Source organism: Schistocerca cancellata, chromosome 3, assembly GCF_023864275.1.
Source record: "Schistocerca cancellata isolate TAMUIC-IGC-003103 chromosome 3, iqSchCanc2.1, whole genome shotgun sequence".
Lineage (NCBI taxonomy): Eukaryota > Metazoa > Arthropoda > Insecta > Orthoptera > Acrididae > Schistocerca > Schistocerca cancellata.
This window is the reverse complement of record NC_064628.1, coordinates 532,257,549-532,274,858: the sequence shown is the minus strand read 5'-3', so window position 1 is coordinate 532,274,858 and position 17,310 is coordinate 532,257,549. Positions and strand designations below refer to the sequence as shown.

At 44.0% G+C, this 17,310-nt stretch overlaps 1 protein-coding gene across 1 annotated transcript in view; it reads right to left on the bottom strand.

The window, feature by feature from the left end:
- Positions 1–17,310, bottom strand: part of LOC126176415 (uncharacterized) — a 244,685-nt gene that overhangs the window by 38,998 nt on the left and 188,377 nt on the right. The window contains exon 2 of the mRNA XM_049923572.1: positions 3,333–7,632. Coding sequence (XP_049779529.1) covers positions 3,333–7,632 — 4,300 coding nt within the window. The remainder of the gene's footprint in view (positions 1–3,332; positions 7,633–17,310) is intronic.

Below are 17,310 nucleotides of genomic sequence, written 5' to 3'. Positions count from 1 at the left end.
TCCAGTCATTAAAGTGAAGTTAATCATAAAATTTACTTTCATATAACTACGAGATTACAGTCTGATAAGTAAGGTCATGGTTCGCTTAATCAGTAGAAAAATGTATTTGAAAACAAACTAAAACATGTACATACACCATTTATGAACAAAAGAATAATGCAGTTGCAATTACTAATAAGTTCAGTCACCCGCAGCGTCGACAATTTCTTGGCATCTCCGAAGCATGCTTGAAACCAAGTTGCCCATGTATTCACGTCGAAGAGACCTCCAAATGCATAGAATTAGCGCTGACAGCTGTTTCGAAGTGAATGTATTTTTCCTTGCAACATCTTCTTGATATAAGACCATACACTTTCAAAAGGGTTAGGGTCAGACGGCTGTGAGGGACAATGCAGTACCCGCACACCTTTCTTCTTTTTCCAGTCACAGCAAAGACGCGATGCTTCCTGTCATTGTTCTCTTGCAGTTTCCAGTCTTTATTTTTGTGGATGGAGCAACGTTTGGCAATCGGCATCAAGCATCTCTGATAAACGCGACGCATAAGCTGCACCCATGTCTCTTCTTGCGTAACGCACTCAACAATTCAAAGTAAACTAATGCTTTATGGACACCGCATAAACGGTCTATTGACACACAGTCAACATGGGTTTAGAAAACATCGTTCCTGTGAAACACAACTAGCTCTTTATTCACATGAAGTGTTGAGTACTATTGACAAGGGATTTCAGATCGATTCCGTATTTCTGGATTTCCGGAAGGCTTTTCACACTGTACCACACGAGCGTCTCGTAGTGAAATTGCGTGCGTATGGAATATCGTCTCAGTTATGTGACTGGATTTGCGATTTCCTGTCAGAGACGTCACAGTTCGTAGTAATTGACGGAAAGTCATCGAGTAAAATAGAATTGATTTCTGGCGTTCCCCATGGTAGTGTTATAGGCCCTTTGCTGTTCCTTATCTATATAAACGATTTGGCAGACAATCTGAGCAGCCGTCTTCGGTTGTTTGCGGATGACGCTGTCGTTTATCGACTAATGAAGTCATCAGAAGATCAAAATAAACTGCAAAACGATTTAGAAAAAATATCTGAATGGTGCTAAAAGTGGCAGTTGAACCTAAATAACGAAAAGGGTGACGTCATCCACATGAGTGCTAAAAGGAACTCGATAATCTTTGGCTACACGATAAATCAGTCTAATCTAAAAACCGTAAATTCAACTATATACCTAGGTATTACAATTACGAACAGCTGAAATTGGAAGGAACACATAGAAAATGTTGTGGGGAAATCTAACCAAAGGCTGCGTTTTATTGGCAGGACACTTATGAAATGTAACAGACTTACTAAGGAGACTGCCTACACTACGTTTGTCCTATTTTAGAATACTGCTGCGTGATGTGAGATCCTTACCAGATAGTACTGACGGAGTACATCGAAAAAGTTCAAAGAAAGGCAGCACGTTTTGTAATATCGCGAAATATGGGAGAGAGTGTCACAGAAATGATGCAGGATTTGGGCTGGAAATCATTAAAATAAAGGCATTTTTCGTTGCGACTGTATTTTCTCACGAAATTCCAATCACTAACTTTCTCCTCCGAAAGCGAAAATATTTTATTGACACCGACCTGCATAGGGAGGAACGATCACCACGATAAAATAAGGGAAATCAGAGCTCGTACGGAAAGATATAGGTGTTCATTCTTTCCGCGCGCTATACGAGATTGGAGTAATAGAGAACTGTGAAGGTGGTTCGATGAACCCTCTGCCAAGCACTAAAATGTGATTTGCAGAGTATCCATATAGATGTAGATAAAGGAAAAATTTCCCTCCGTTGCGTTGTGAAAGAACATTACATACCATCTGTATGTAATGTCGTCCACGCTCTTAGCCCTAGGACGCCCAAGCCTTCTTTTCTAACTTGGATGCCTAAGGGAGGGGGGAGAGGGGGGGGGGGTTCGGCGAGCCCAAAGGTATTAAATAAGTTTACTGACGAAAAATTACAACTTTCAAAATGGTTTATGAATTTAAACTAAGGCATCAGCTTATAAATGTTGTTAATTGTTATAAATATTGGATTGAGTGAATAAAAAATTGACATATTACAATACAATATACAGATGTGTTCGTATACAATAGACTACTCTGAGTCCTCAACTTCAAGGCAAGAGAGACACTGCACAATTTTCTCTGAATGTGTGTTACACACATGTTTATGACACTGTCCACAATACTGTTTTGGTTTACTTAGATTGTTGCACTTCTGCTTCTTTGTTTTAGCTTTTCTTACACAAATATGGCACCGACCTTTCCCTGCAGGAGGCTGACGTGCTTCTGTTGTCACTTCTTTGATTTTCTTTTGTAGAATAGTCTCCATTGATTGAACAGTTTGGTTAGATAAGCCTCTTGCATTGACACCTCTTTCTTCTACCTGCAATTTCACTAGTTCCATCCCAGCTTATAGAAGATAAAGTTTCCGTTTGTTGTGTTTCTTTTCATTCCATCTTGGATGTTGCTAGATGAATATGATGGTTGCATTGATAGCACAAATGTCGATGAGAGTAAAATACAGATAGCGGCCATCTCATTGTTCCCCTCTTGCAGGTGAACATACGCGCCATTTGATCAATGGTATCATTTCCACCTTTAGTGGAATTATAATATGCATTTATCTCGGTTTTATTCTTCTCTTCTCCAACAGTGCCTTTATCTTGGTGCATTGTTGACAACATCAGTAAGTTCTTACTTGGTTTCGTTTCTGCTGTGTAGGACACCAGAGTTACTGGAGGCCTACGTGTTGGGAACTGCACTAACTCACTGCAAGTTTACAAGATAAATAACAGCTGACTGACATCAACAATCACTACCTCTGAAAGTAAACAGATTGTTGCGAATATCAAGAATACCAGCCAACAAGAAACTAACTTGTATTGTTGTAGAGATGAGAAATACGAAATCCTACTAAGGGAAATTTTCTATAGTATGGGAGCTTAAGGGGGGGGGGTTTGTTGGACCCATAATAAGTTTATTTACTTTTTCTTTCAAAGCAGGAATTTTCTATAAAATATGTTGACACTAACATTTCATAAAATAGCCAACAAACAATAACTCAAAGGGAATATGTAGTATGAAAGTTACTTGGGCAAAAGCAGGGGACATAAAAAAATTGTGGGTTCAACGAACCCCCCTCCTCCCCCCCTTCGACGTCCTAGGGTTAATAGACAGACTGTAAATCTGATTTTCAGTAGAAGAGATCAGGTGAAGTTGCAGATAAAGAAATTAACTTCAACAAAACAAAATAAAGGGAAGTGATGATTACTTGCTGCTATATTACCTGTGCTGAATAACGACACGAAGTCGTCGAACAGGGTGTTGCCGGCGCTGGCCGTGCTGTTGGCGTCCTCGTGGACGGTACTGCTGCGGTCATCTGCTCGGGCGCCGCCGTCTGCCGCCGAGAAAAGCGTCTGCAGTGGCAGCGTGGTCGCCGGCGTAGGCCTCACGACGAACCGCGGCGAGTGGAAGTCGAATTCTTGCGACTTGCCCTCACGGTACGACTCCCCCGGGGTGTACCTCCGCTGCGCTGTCGGCGTAGTCGTCCCTTCCAGTTGCTGCTGTTCCCAAGACGAGAGCGGTGTCACCACGTACACCCTCTCTTTTGTGATTGGAGAGATTGACACCTGCAGGTTGGTCCACGGCGCTTGCGTCGTTGGCGGTGGCGTAGTCGGCACTTCCGGCTCTGTATCAGTTTTCTGTCGCTCTTCTGCAGCTTCCGTGGTGACCTGTTCTTCTGCGGGCGTGACAGTGGCTGCAGTCGATGCGACCGTTGTAGTTAACACAGTCACGGCTTCTGGGAGTACGAGGTTATTCTCAAAAAACTTCCATTTGTGGTCCACAGGTTCGCTGACCCCGTTCGTCTTCTTCTGCGATGGTCTGTCGTACGCGTTGGCTGTAACTGCGTGGCTGTAGCTACCCGCAGCTTCGTGGTCGAAGAAACGACTAGAAATTGGGGGCGAACTGGAAGCAGTGCTCGGCTTCAGGGCAGGGACGGCAGTCGGTGCGAAAGGTCCCACATTCTGGTTGATATCGTCGTACGGCAGTGGTGTAGTCGTCAGGTACTCTTCTGGGATCTGCTTTGACGAAACTAAGCGGTGTCGGAGGGCACTGACTGGTGGTTTTGGTGTCGTCGTCTTGCGTTCCTCTGCTCTGTTGTGTTTGGAGTAGGCCAGTGCCGTCCATTCGTCAATGTTCTTCTGGAGCCGCAGAAGAGTGTCCTCAGTTACGTTCTTCACCTCCTCTTCACCGCGCAGTAGCTCACGAATGTTAGATGCGAAAATGTGTTGAATTTCTCCTGTCTTTGAGACTGTTTGGTGATTTTTCAGTTGTGGGTGGTTCTGAATGGTGGCTTTCTGCGTCGCTGGTCTGGATTCCTGATGCTGTTGGTAATCCTGTGAATTATCTGAAGGCTGCGAAATGTAAAACTGAGATGGGTAGCAGAAAATGTAACCTTGCCAAGGTTTCTGTGGATCACTACAGTTGACTTGTGGGACAGGCTGCTGTTCTGATACGGCCACGCCTTGGTTAGTTTGCGGTACGGGTGTCCACGGACCAGCATTCAGGTCCGCTGCATTCTGACTGCCTGCAGAGGGGAATTGAGCAAGGTCTTTGGTCGATGTGTATGGAACTATTACTTGAATCTTCTTTGGCCTTTTGTGCCCCTGTTGAGGGGTCTGTTGGGTAGGTTCCTGCTGCGGCAGTGGTACTGGTGGGGGTGGATATAGCCCAGGACTGGAGAACGAAGCTACAGCACTACTGTCAGGGAGGTATTTGAAAGGTGGAGGCCCTCCAGCGTTTGCCCATGGAGCACTGTAATCTTCAGCCGACTGTGACCAGATAGGTGGTGGATTGATGCCTGGAGGGTTCAGAAATTGAGCGGGAATGTCAGGTTTGTAGAGACTCTGGAACGCAATGAGTGGATTTCGAAAGGAATTCGGTGGTCTCACGAAGGAATCGTGTACTGGTCCTGGGCCAGGAGGAGGGACAGCTGGTGGGACGCTCTGAGGAGCAGTAGCGCCTTGTAACCCATTCTGGAAGGACACAAATACTGCCGTCTGTGTTGGACGGTTGGGAAATCCATTGGGATATGGAGCTGTTGGTGGTGGAGCCTTCAGATTGTTGATCTGATAAATGAGTGATGCTCCTTGAGCGGACGTTTGCACCGATGGCTGTATATCGACAATGACTCTCTGGCCTTCTGGCGGCTTCACGAAGCCACTTTGGAGCAAAGATGGTGTTTTCTGTGATGGTAACACATTCTGGCCCTGTGGAACCAAATAATAATTGTTTCCACTCTGCTGACGCGGCGGTTGTAGAAGCACGTTGGATTGTTGATGAAAATCTAGTCCAGATGTTTGCTCAAGAAGAGGCTGGTCGTTGGTCTGGCTATGGTCCTGACCATATACATTGTCTGTGGAAGTACTGTGCTGTTGGGTACTCACACCAAACCCAGACTTATTATCTTTTGTTTGGCTTTGCACATCTTGTGGGAATGTGATGTTCTTGTTTCCTGCGTTAAACGAGTTCTCATTTGAATAATGGCTAGATGGTAAGGAGAATGACTGAGGGCTCTGGTGTGTGGTCCCGAGATAAAAATTATTCCCTTCCGATTTTAGGTCACTTCCTTCTGTTTGGTCCTTAACAACTGAGTTTACGTTGATGGGTTGCTTTATAGATCCACTTTGCTTCTGATCGCTCTGATCATTTTCTCCTTGCTGATTAACATTGTTACTCAGATTTCCAGAATCATCACCATTATGATTTTTATATCCTTCATTGCTCGTGCTCTGTGCAACCTGTTTTATATTTAGTTCGCCCTTCAGAACCGGTTTACCAATTACTATTTCTTCATTCTTCGGAAGATACTCAGGATTTTCCCTAACTTTCTGTTCTGCAGAATGGATGCTGTTTCCATCATTGTCAACTGGTGCATCTGGGGATACATCTACATAAGATGGAGACTGTATGACTTCTATTGGGTACTCAATTGAGGACACAAAATCTGCCAGTGGCACGCTCTTTATAACTTCTAGTTCACTTCCTCCATGCCCTTTGGTTTTCGTATGCTGAGTAAATTCAGATTCTAATGTATGCTGGTCAGTAAATGCATTATTTCCTGCCTCTGATATTGATGAGTGAGCTGTAGGTGGAGACGGCCAGTTAGGATTACTTGCTGGTATAAGGTGTACAGGAGACTGGTACAGTTGACTGTTCTGCCCTGGAGTGTTGATGGTAGGAGGATAAGATTCGGAAAGCAATGTTACAGACTTCACAATGTCCAGAGATTGGTCTCCTTCTGTTGAACCCCCGTAAATTCCATTTTGCGTTTCTGCAGCAGTCTGTTGATGTGACTGAGACGACGATATAGTAGGTAAGTAAGCTGGACCTTGCTGGATGCTTCCTACTGTCGATGCAGAAGCTGTAGATTCTGATGCACCGTATTGTATGTTTGGAATCTGTAATAAGGGTGGAATAGGCGGAGGACCATAGTTGCCAGGAGATCCGTTTGAATTGGTATGTGAAGTGTGAATGTGCCCACTTTGTCCATTAGATCCACTTCCAATGTGTCCCTCTATGCCAACAGCTGCGTTTCCTGAATTGTAAGCAGAGGCACCAGGAATGTTCAGAGGTGGAGGTGGTACATATGAGCTTGATGGTGATGGCAAATAAAGCCCACCTGATGATGCAGAAGAAGATGGAGGCAGATCTGATACTCCTCCTACAGACATCGGAACCCAAGGAACCCTGTTGCATGGATTGCAGTCCTTTTTTGGTGGTTTAGGATGACTGACAATTCCTGGAGATCGGGGTGGACCATACCCTGGCGATGGAGGCCTGTGAGATGTAAGTAGTCCTGGAGATCCATATGTTGGTGATGGTGGTCTTGATGGCCGGAGTGGCCCATGAAATATTGAAGATTGGCCACTGCTACCAGTAGGCTTTGGTGAGCCATAATGAATCGATGGAGGAGTTAATGGAGGTCCAGATATACTGGGAGGTTTCAGCGATATATAGCTGGCTGGGGAAGAAACAGATGGTCCACCGTGTGCATTGGTGGGAGGACCATAATTACTTGTAGGTTTAGGTGGGCCGTAACTAGAGGAAGGGGTTTTAGGAGGTCCATACTGATTTGCTGGGGGCTTTGGCGATCGCAAATAGTGACTGTCTCCAAGATCAGGACGCTTTAACGGTTTTCCTTCAGGACGAGAGATGAAAAAGCCAGGTGGTGGACCGCTGGGGAATTCATGTTGATTCGATGTCTTTGGAGGACCGTAATGTGTGGTAGGTGGCTTTGGAGGACCGTATTTGAATCTGGGTGGACCATAGTTGGACTTGAGTGAGCCATGTCGTCCATGGGAGCCGGATGGATGAGGCGGTGATGACGGTGGCGGCGGTCGACCGTAGTCCTCATGGTGCCCAGCTTCATCATCACCCGAGGAAAAGAACCATCGAGCTACCCTCTGCACAACAGAACGGGGTTCTGACGATGGCGAGGGAGGACGCAGGAACGTTACTGGTTGCGGAGGCTTCTCAGGCTCTGCGAAGGCTGCAGTAGCAAACAGCAGCCATATCAGCGCCACCTGCAAAGGAAAAGGTGTAGTCAATGCACTGCAGTCCCACAGGAAAGCACTTTAATCAGATTTACAATGTCTAATAGCGTATGCTGCATATACTCTGTTCATCGCATATTCCCTTTCCAAATACGAATACATAACCGATTTTTGTTAGACCCTTCAAACGGATCATTGTAGAATCGTTCCCTGGATGCAACACTTAATATTTCTCAATGAAATTTTCCAACCACGTGTCTTATATATTAATTACTAAATATACGTTACGGCAGTTGGATGTATCATAACATGAACTTAAGATAACAAATGGCGGCAAAACATAATTTGGTTTGTTATACTGTGCAACGAGATGTGTTCATTACACACATTTCAAAGTGAAAATGGAATCGTTACGAAATGATTGTTTTCCTTTTTCCATTTTACTCAGTGCGACGAAAATTTTAAAGAAAGAGGTGGTAATGAACTGACGCAGAGGTGAGAGAACAGACAACGGAAAGAATCTTGAATGTGTACTGTTACTACTGTGTCCTGCTGAATACTGTCTTCAAACGTTAGAAAAACATAACTTAGACCAACAGTTCATAGCTTAGGCCTACAGTAATACATCGACTTCAGCTGAAAACTAATTTGAAGATGTTAATCTTTGACAGTACTTGTAGTCACAGCATAGCCGTGCACGCTATCCAGACATATTTTTTGTGAAACTTGATTAACAACATCTAAAGTCGTGAAATAACATTGAGCGTGGTTTTCTGTCACATTCGTCAAGACAAGCAATCATTACTTCCATACTTGAAGTCATGAATAACACCGTCAGTTGCGTGCTTGCATTTATTATTTATTTAATTGCGGTCAGTTTCGGTGGTCCCTTCCACGGTTGTCGGGCCCTCTCTATGGTACATAGTGGTCATATGACCAACGGTAATCATCACTGTACAAGGGCCGAAAACATCGGCGTCCGCACATCTGCTCACGTGTGGTACCTCTAGTTACGGCACTGGCTCCGTGAAAACGGAGAAACTGAAAGGGCTTACAAAATATTAAGACTGAGCAATTCGATGGTGTGTGAATTACAGAAGTGGGCCAATTAAAGTCGAGTAACTACCTCAATGGAGAAGATACAAAGTGTTCATAATAAATATTACGCCCACAATATGAATAAAGGTGCCGTTTGGCAAATAACTCTATAATACCAGGTGGTTATAATTAAAGGCAGCTGTTCACAGAGGTCCTGTGTGGGCTGTAGCTATCTTCTGGCAGCCAAACTGGGTAGATATTCTGATGCAATAATGCGGAAGCGATTTATGATGGAAAAATTTAGTTCCAATTTTGGCCACCAGGTTCTAATCTGGCTCTGTGAACGCAAGAAAAACATGTAGAAATACGTATATGAAGATAGTTACTGTTCTCGAAAGAACAGGTACCATTGATGACCGTGCAGCTTCACTAGAATAAATGATAATTAATTGAAACCCTCAGCTGCCGACAGGTGTTGTTGACATACCTTGATGGGGACAGCTGGAAATGTGTGCCCCGACTGGGACCCGAACCCGGGATCTCCTGCTTACATGGCAGACGCTCTATCCATCTGAGACACCGAGGACACAGATGAATAGCGCGACTACAGGGAATTATCCCTTGCACGCTTCCCGTGAGACCCACATTCCCAACTGTCCACAATCTACATACGTAATGTTCCTAATAGATACTGTGTCCTCGGTGGCTCAGATGGATAGAGCGTCTGCCGTGTAAGCAGGAGATCCCATGTTCGGGTCAAATCGGGGCACACATTTTCAGCTGTCCCCGTCAAGCTATGTCAACAACACCTGTCGGCAGCTGAGGGTTTCAATTAATTGTCATTTACATGTAGAAATGTTTCCATATGTAATGAGTTAGGAAAGGGACGTGGGCATAAAAGGTCAAACAAGTAAGAAGGGCATAACGTTGACGTTATTATTAGTCACAGCAGTATGAACATCGGAGACATCGACGAGATGCTACATACGTAAAACGACGTGTTCAACAATTGCTCGCCGCAGTTCCGATGGAATATGAGCAACTGTATACTCACCTTCAGATCAGGTAGAGACCGAACGTGTCCCTGGTGAATGCGTTCTTTTAAGTATCCCCAGAGACAATAATCACATGGATTCAGATAATCTGATCTTCCAAGCCATGCATCTGAGCAATCTCTGGAAGTAACACGTTCGTCGAAGGCTGCATTAAGCAGCTCTTTCACTGAGTGAACGACATGAAGTGTTGCCTCACCTTCTATTAAAACCATGGTTTCCACGCAGCTGCGCTCTTCCAAAGCAGGAATCACATGATGTACGAGGATGTCTCGATAACATGCAAACGTCACGGTGCACCCGACAGGCTTTTTGGCCGTATTCTTTTCAAAAAAGGACGGACCAAGAATAGAGGTGCTTGTGAGTCCACATCATACAGTTACATACGGCAGTGCAGTGGCTCTTCGTGCACAACACGCACCCCAAATCTGGCAGTTCTGTGTATTCAGTGCTCCATCTAGCGTAAAATGTGCCTCGTCACTTCCATAGTTCACGTTCAAATCGTTCAAAAGGCTCTAAGCACTATGAGACTTAACATCTGAGGTCATCAATCCCATAGACTTAGAACTACTTAAGCCCAACTAACCTAAGGACGTCAGACACATCCATGTCCGAGGCAGGATTCGAACCTGCGACCGTAGCAAGAGCAAGTTCAGAACGTTGCTGCGGATCACGAGGCTTCAGTTGCTGTACCGTCTGGTTGTTGTAGGGGTTGAGTGTAAAGTAGATAGCAGAACTTCCCGTACTGTTGACCACGGGATGGACAACTCTTTTGACACTGCACGAACACTAGCGCTACCCGGGGCACGTGCTGCACGGTCAGTTAACAGCAACAGCAATCTCGTCAATAACATCCATCGGGATAGGAGTCCTTCCTCTTCCAGGTGCCATATCAAGCTCACCCGTGTTTTAGAATTTCATCATTACCTTTTTTAAACAATTTAATGACGTCGCGCCTCTCCTCAGACCTTCAGTCAGTGATACTCTCCCAATGCAGAATTGTAATTGCTGCCGTTCACATAAAACAGTTTCACTAACAGCGCATTGTCTCTGTTTTCTCACGATTGGGCTTGTCAAATTACAGCGTGAACGTCATACCGTCATACAGTGTACAGCGCCAGATTTGCGCCTGCTGGCCACAACTGTAGCAAACTTTTTTTCATTGTAAATCGATTCTGCTTTAACGTATCAGCATATCAACCAAGTTTCTCTGCCATATGATAATTACAGCCCACGCGAGACCTCTGCGCGTTACTACGTGTCATAGACGGAAATGAAATCACTGCAAAAAGAAGTGGACTTGCTCACAACTGTACTTCAACGTTAGCAAAGAGAGACGATAGCCTCAAAAGCTGCCTCATTAAATGAATGACCATGAGTGGACGAAAGGTCAATTGTGAAAAAGGCATACTACATTAAAGTTCTACCAAAAAAAAAAAAAAAATTAACATCACAGTTCAAACGGCCAGTGGATTATTTGCTCGAGACGAATTGACAGTCATCAAACAGTAAATAAATGACGAAAATGTCACAGTGTCGTCGCGCATTTGCGGAACAAATGTGAGGAAAAAGGAAGAAAGTAAGACTGTAGCTTAACTTCCCGTCGACTACGAAGTCATTAGAGATGGAAGACAGACGTAGATGGAGGCAGGATGGAGAAGGAAATCGGCCATGAGTTAATCAAAGGGACAATCCCGGCAAACTTCCCAAATGCGAGTTATTACTCACCACTGCGCCATCCCACTCGGACCAAGTTCCCATCAAAGTTTATTTATTGCTAGACGACCATTTGATAAAAGTGCTCAATTTGTAAGAATGTCGGAGTGTTCGCCGTTGTTGACTACCTCTCTCTTTTGGAGTGTTAAACTCAACGATGGAGCTGGTCTAACATCAACTTCAGTTTGCATTGTAAGGTAATATTTATAGGCTGAATAAATATAGCTACAATGGCAAGTGAGTATTGTCTCCCTCACGAAAAGTGGCCGAGCTGAGAATCGACGAACCGCCGGAGTCCTTCTACAACAGTTCATTTCCTGTTGGCTGAAATCAGAATCCTCTTACTCCAGCTGACAACAAAGCGTGTCGTTAGGCTTTAAACATTATACAGAGGGTTTCAAAAGGATGAATCCAAATTTACAAGGCTGTACTTTCTATATGAATCAAGATAGAACGAGAACGAAAATCGATATTCCAATAATGGAAATGTGAAGGTATGTGAGTACAGGAGTACCCAAAAACAAACAGTGGCTCTCAGTGGAGGATAAGTGGTGCGCTCTGATCTGCCATCATGTTATCTGGAGTCAGTAAGATACGTATTGCTGTACCCGAGACCATGGTTAATCTGGTGCGGAAGAACTATACAAGCCAATAATAGTGAAGTTAGTGTGTGTATGTTTCTCAATCTATAGCGAACAGAAAATGTGTGTTATCATACAAGACGACGTACTACTTAAGTATGCCCTGAAGATAAGCGACCAAAATGTGATTAGAAGTGATATAAGTGGAGGTATGGTATTATTATCGGTCACGTAACAGGGCCTACTAATATTTGTAATGTTCAAATGTGTGTGAAATCTTATGGGACTTAACTGCTATGGTCATCAGTCCCTAAGCTTACACATTACTTAATCTAAATTATCATAAGGACCAACACACACACCCATGCCCGAGGGAGGACTCGAACCTCCGCCGGGACCAGCCGCACAGTCCATGACTGCAGCGCCCCAGACCACTCGGCTAATCCCGCGCGGCGAATATTTGTAATGGGCTACTTGTGTTTGTAGAAGTAGAAATAGTCTTGGTTGCTGCGATAGCACTAATAGCAGCAGAAGACAAAGATAATAGCCTAATTAGTGAAAACGAAGCGAAATAAGCAAAATCTATGGCTCATTTTCTGTGACGAGAGCGATACTGTAACTGAACTGCATGTAAAGTACCGTACAGGTAGCAATAGAAAGGGTAGAGGAATAGAAACGACGAAAAGTAATATGACAGATATAGTAAACTTAGTTAAACGTTCAGTCTAGAACAAAAGCACTCTAAGAATTGTTGTCGTAATGCGTTACGTAAATACAGTCTGGCCTGCAACGGTTTGTAGTCATGATCAAGAAAGTGGACTGGAATGATTACATTAATCAAAATTATCAGTCCTATGTTCATAAGATCAACTAATTTCTGGAATCTCTATACGAAGTTTCTTGGAGACCATCCGTCTAATATACAACAAGCAAAATTAGTTCTGTGAATAGCCTCTCTCTAAATTTCAAAAAGACACATGTTCAGTTCTAGAGGTCAACGCCAATGGTCAGTGTAACAAGCGATGAAGAAATAATATCTAGGGTGGAAACCAAACATGTAGTGGTCCATATTGTTGAGAATTTAAACTGGAAAAGACACATTTCTGAAACTCTCAAAATAACTTAGTTGCCATATTTGCACTTCAAGTGATTGCAAATCTTGGCTAGAGACAAATCAGTAAGTTGACATGTTTTGTGAATGTTCATTCAAATGATGTTTCGGGGAACCTCATTTTCAAGAAAGAAAGTCTTTATTGCTCAAAAAGATACTGTAGGAATAATATTGGTTCACCCACAATCATCTTGCAGACATTTGTTTAAGCAGTTAGGCGTTCTGTCTACTGCTTCACAGTAAATTCATTCCCTTATGAAGTCTGTTGTAAATAATTCTTTGGAGTTAAAAATGTAAAATGATGAATGTAGTTACAATTCCAGAAGAAAGAATGACATTCATTATCTCATATTAAGGCTGTGTTTAGCGCAAAAAGTGCACGCAACACTGTCACCTGACATAGGCTACAGCAAAGATAAATTCGGAAACAATCTGAAGAATTTCCTCCATGACGACTGGTTGTCCCGTAGAAGAATTTCTGTTTTTGTAACGTGTTTAAAGGTGCATGGTAGGACTTATTGTTTCATGTCTGTAATTAAAAATGAATAAACGGTGAGCTTGTTGCCATATTTACATGAGAATATGTAATGTGAATGTAAAATGACTCGTCCCATATAAATACGATTAATCATACAAATGATTCATGGAAAATGAAATAACTAACGAACTGATTAACCAGTTAAGAACTCAAGGTAGAATTCAATATAAGGCCTCTGAAACTCAATTACCGTTCAGTATCAAATCACTTCATTCGTGAGACTTATGTTCAGGTTATCGGGAAAAAACTTTATAAATAAAGTTGAAATACTTAAAGAATTTCATTTCGTCATTGAATTATTTCAGTCCTGCGGCATTTTTCCTCAAATAAACAGTTCAATATTTATTAGTCTTAAGCGTTTATATTTCCGGCACGAGATTTCCGTGGTAACCCACCTGAACTGCAAACTAGTGTGTCTTTTAGGTATGTTTCTTGAAAAGGAACTAAAAAATGTTGTAATTTAATCTCAAAGATACAAGAAGAAAATTTGTTCGACTGTCATACCAGAGGAATACTCTAAAAAAATCTTTTTTATCATTGAGAGACAAAGGACTAATTTCGAGATTCTTTTATTACATCTAGTATTAACTACCCTTTTTGTTCTGATGTGCTGGCGTAAAGACGTACTGTATAGTTTCATGTCTATGTGTGTGTTAAATGAAGGTGTTAAATGATGAAAAATGTGTTTTATAATTTCTGTCAAGATCAAGCCTAAATCCCATACCAATGGAGTACAAATTATTCTGTTAATTCGAGAAGGCGAATTTTAGATGGAGGCGACGATCTTTACGACGGCGCTGCTCAACAATAGAGGTACGTGGTTGTGCTCACTACTTTCCTTTGGTGGCCGCTAAGATTAATTTCGATGTGTTTATGCCGAGACATTCAGAACCTGCAATCTTCCTTTTCGTATAAAAATAGGAGTCCGATTGAAAAAGAAATATTCTTAAATTTAAATAATTGCAATTCTTTTACCCAGGCCACGGGGAATGATAGAAAGTACGTGCCTCTACCCTGATTGTACGTTCGTAATCTCCGAGTGTTACGACGTAATTATTTTACACACAAAAAATTAAGATATATCTTTCTCATCAGATCGCAGCCACTCGTACGCGAATGTACGTACCCTCTGAATGTGTCTAGTCAGTCGTGAGCATTGTTCTAAAGCTTTTCTGTTAATATTCTGTGGATTGCATCTCCACAATTAATTTTTGTTTATGCCGCAAATCGCACTTCACGCGAAGTATTTATTACGCAAGTTTCAGGCTCCATTTAATGTCAAAAAATTCCGAAGTACGGCTGACTAAGCAAACCGCTACAATAATTTCATATCTCTACAACTACAATAACAAAAAACAATAACAAAAAACAATAGCAGAGAGGGGACGTTACAATCTGCACGCAGCCATAGGATCACACACAGATCCTACAGCTGTAAGGACCGACTAAGGTGGCGCAATGGTTAGCATACTGGACTCGCATTCGGGAGGACGATGGTTCACATCCGCCTCCGGCCATCCAGATTTATGTATCCCGTGATTTCCCTAAATGACTCAACGTAAAGGCGGGGATGGTTTCTTTGAAAGGGTTCGGCCGATTTTCTTCCCCACCCTTGACACCATCCGAGCTTGTGCTCCATCTCTAATGACCTCGATGTCGATGGGACATTAAACTCCTTCAATCAGTTGTAAGGAGCTCGATGACTGCACTATTATCGAGCTGCGAGCTCTCTGTCTAATCCAACTCCTGTTTTCTGTCATTTCCTAAATCGTTAAAAGCGGATGTTGGAGTGGTTCCCTTGAGAAGGACACGGCCTTGAGAGTCCAAGCTTGAGCTCCGTCTCCGACAGTCTTTTCGACGTCTGGACGCTGCATGACAATTTCCTTCCGTTGGGCGCCTATGCGTGCCGTGTACCACAGCTGGAAGAGGCACGTGTTAAGACGTCACACATCAACACAGCAAGTGCAGAGCAGCCGGCACGCGCCCACGCCGCCTGGTTTGTCGGCCTCCGTGTGATGGGAGTCTCTGTGTCGGCCGTGGGAGCGTCCCACGCCCACGCCCAGTCCCAGACCCAGTGATTCACTAACCCAGTACGGCTGCTAACTGCTCCGCTCAGGTGTGCCTACACCCGTGGAACCGTGTTTGCTTTCACTTTACTTACTCTCCCAGGCCACCACCTACGCAAGTCTGTACACTTAAGGCTGGCAAAACTGGTTCCCTCCAGTAAACTCGTCTTCAGATATACGTAACAAGACTGGAGCGAACCACGGATCTTGCTGTGGCGGGACAGCACGCGTGCCTCAAAGACGTGCAAAAGGTCTAGGTCTCTACAGCTGTTTCAGAGAGAATATATGTATTATAAAGTGTTATGTTGTCAAAACTATCACCGAGTGAGGTGGCACAGTGGCTAACACACTGGACTCACATTCGGGAGGGCAGCGGTTCCAACTTCCAACCCGCGTCCGGCCATCCTGATTCAGGTTTTCCGTGATTTCCCTAAATTACAATGAAATGAACACCCTTAGCTGCTTACAGGCGTTGACATACGTCAACGGGGACAGATGAATATGTGTGCCCCGACCGGGACTCGAACCGCGGGATCTCCTGCTTACATGGCAGAGACTCTATCCATCTAAGCCACCGCGAACACAGAGGATAGTGCGACAGGGGGGATTTATCTCTGGCACTCCTCCCGCGAAACCCACATTCTCAACGTATTGTCCCGCACTACATTCGTAGTACCCCCGCCGATTATACTCATTTCTCGCGGCGCGTTGCCGATTCCCCTAACAGTTCGGGCACTGTTTGTGCATTCGCACAGAAGAAGATGGTCAAGTGGCCGATGAGCCTTATATATATATATATATATATATATATATATATATATATATATATATATACTGAGATGGTATCTGTTCTTTCAGACATGTCCGAAAGAACAGATACCGTTTTAGTATATACACTCCTGGAAATTGAAATAAGAACACCGTGAATTCATTGTCCCAGGAAGGGGAAAGTTTATTGACACATTCCTGGGGTCAGATACATCACATGATCACACTGACAGAACCACAGGCACATAGACACAGGCAACAGAGCATGCACAATGTCGGCACTAGTACAGTGTATATCCACCTTTCGCAGCAATGCAGGCTGCTATTCTCCCATGGAGACGATCGTAGAGATGCTGGATGTAGTCCTGTGGAACGGCTTGCCATGCCATTTCCACCTGGCGCCTCAGTTGGACCAGCGTTCGTGCTGGACGTGCAGACCGCGTCAGACGACGCTTCATCCAGTCCCAAACATGCTCAATGGGGGACAGATCCGGAGATCTTGCTGGCCAGGGTAGTTGACTTACACCTTCTAGAGCACGTTGGGTGGCACGGGATACATGCGGACGTGCATTGTCCTGTTGGAACAGCAAGTTCCCTTGCCGGTCTAGGAATGGTAGAACCATGGGTTCGATGACGGTTTGGATGTACCGTGCACTATTCAGTGTCCCCTCGACGATCACCACTGGTGTACGGCCAGTGTAGGAGATCGCTCCCCACACCATGATGCCGGGTGTTGGCCCTGTGTGCCTCGGTCGTATGCAGTCCTGATTGTGGCGCTCACCTGCACGGCGCCAAACACGCATACGACCATCATTGGCACCAAGGCAGAAGCGACTCT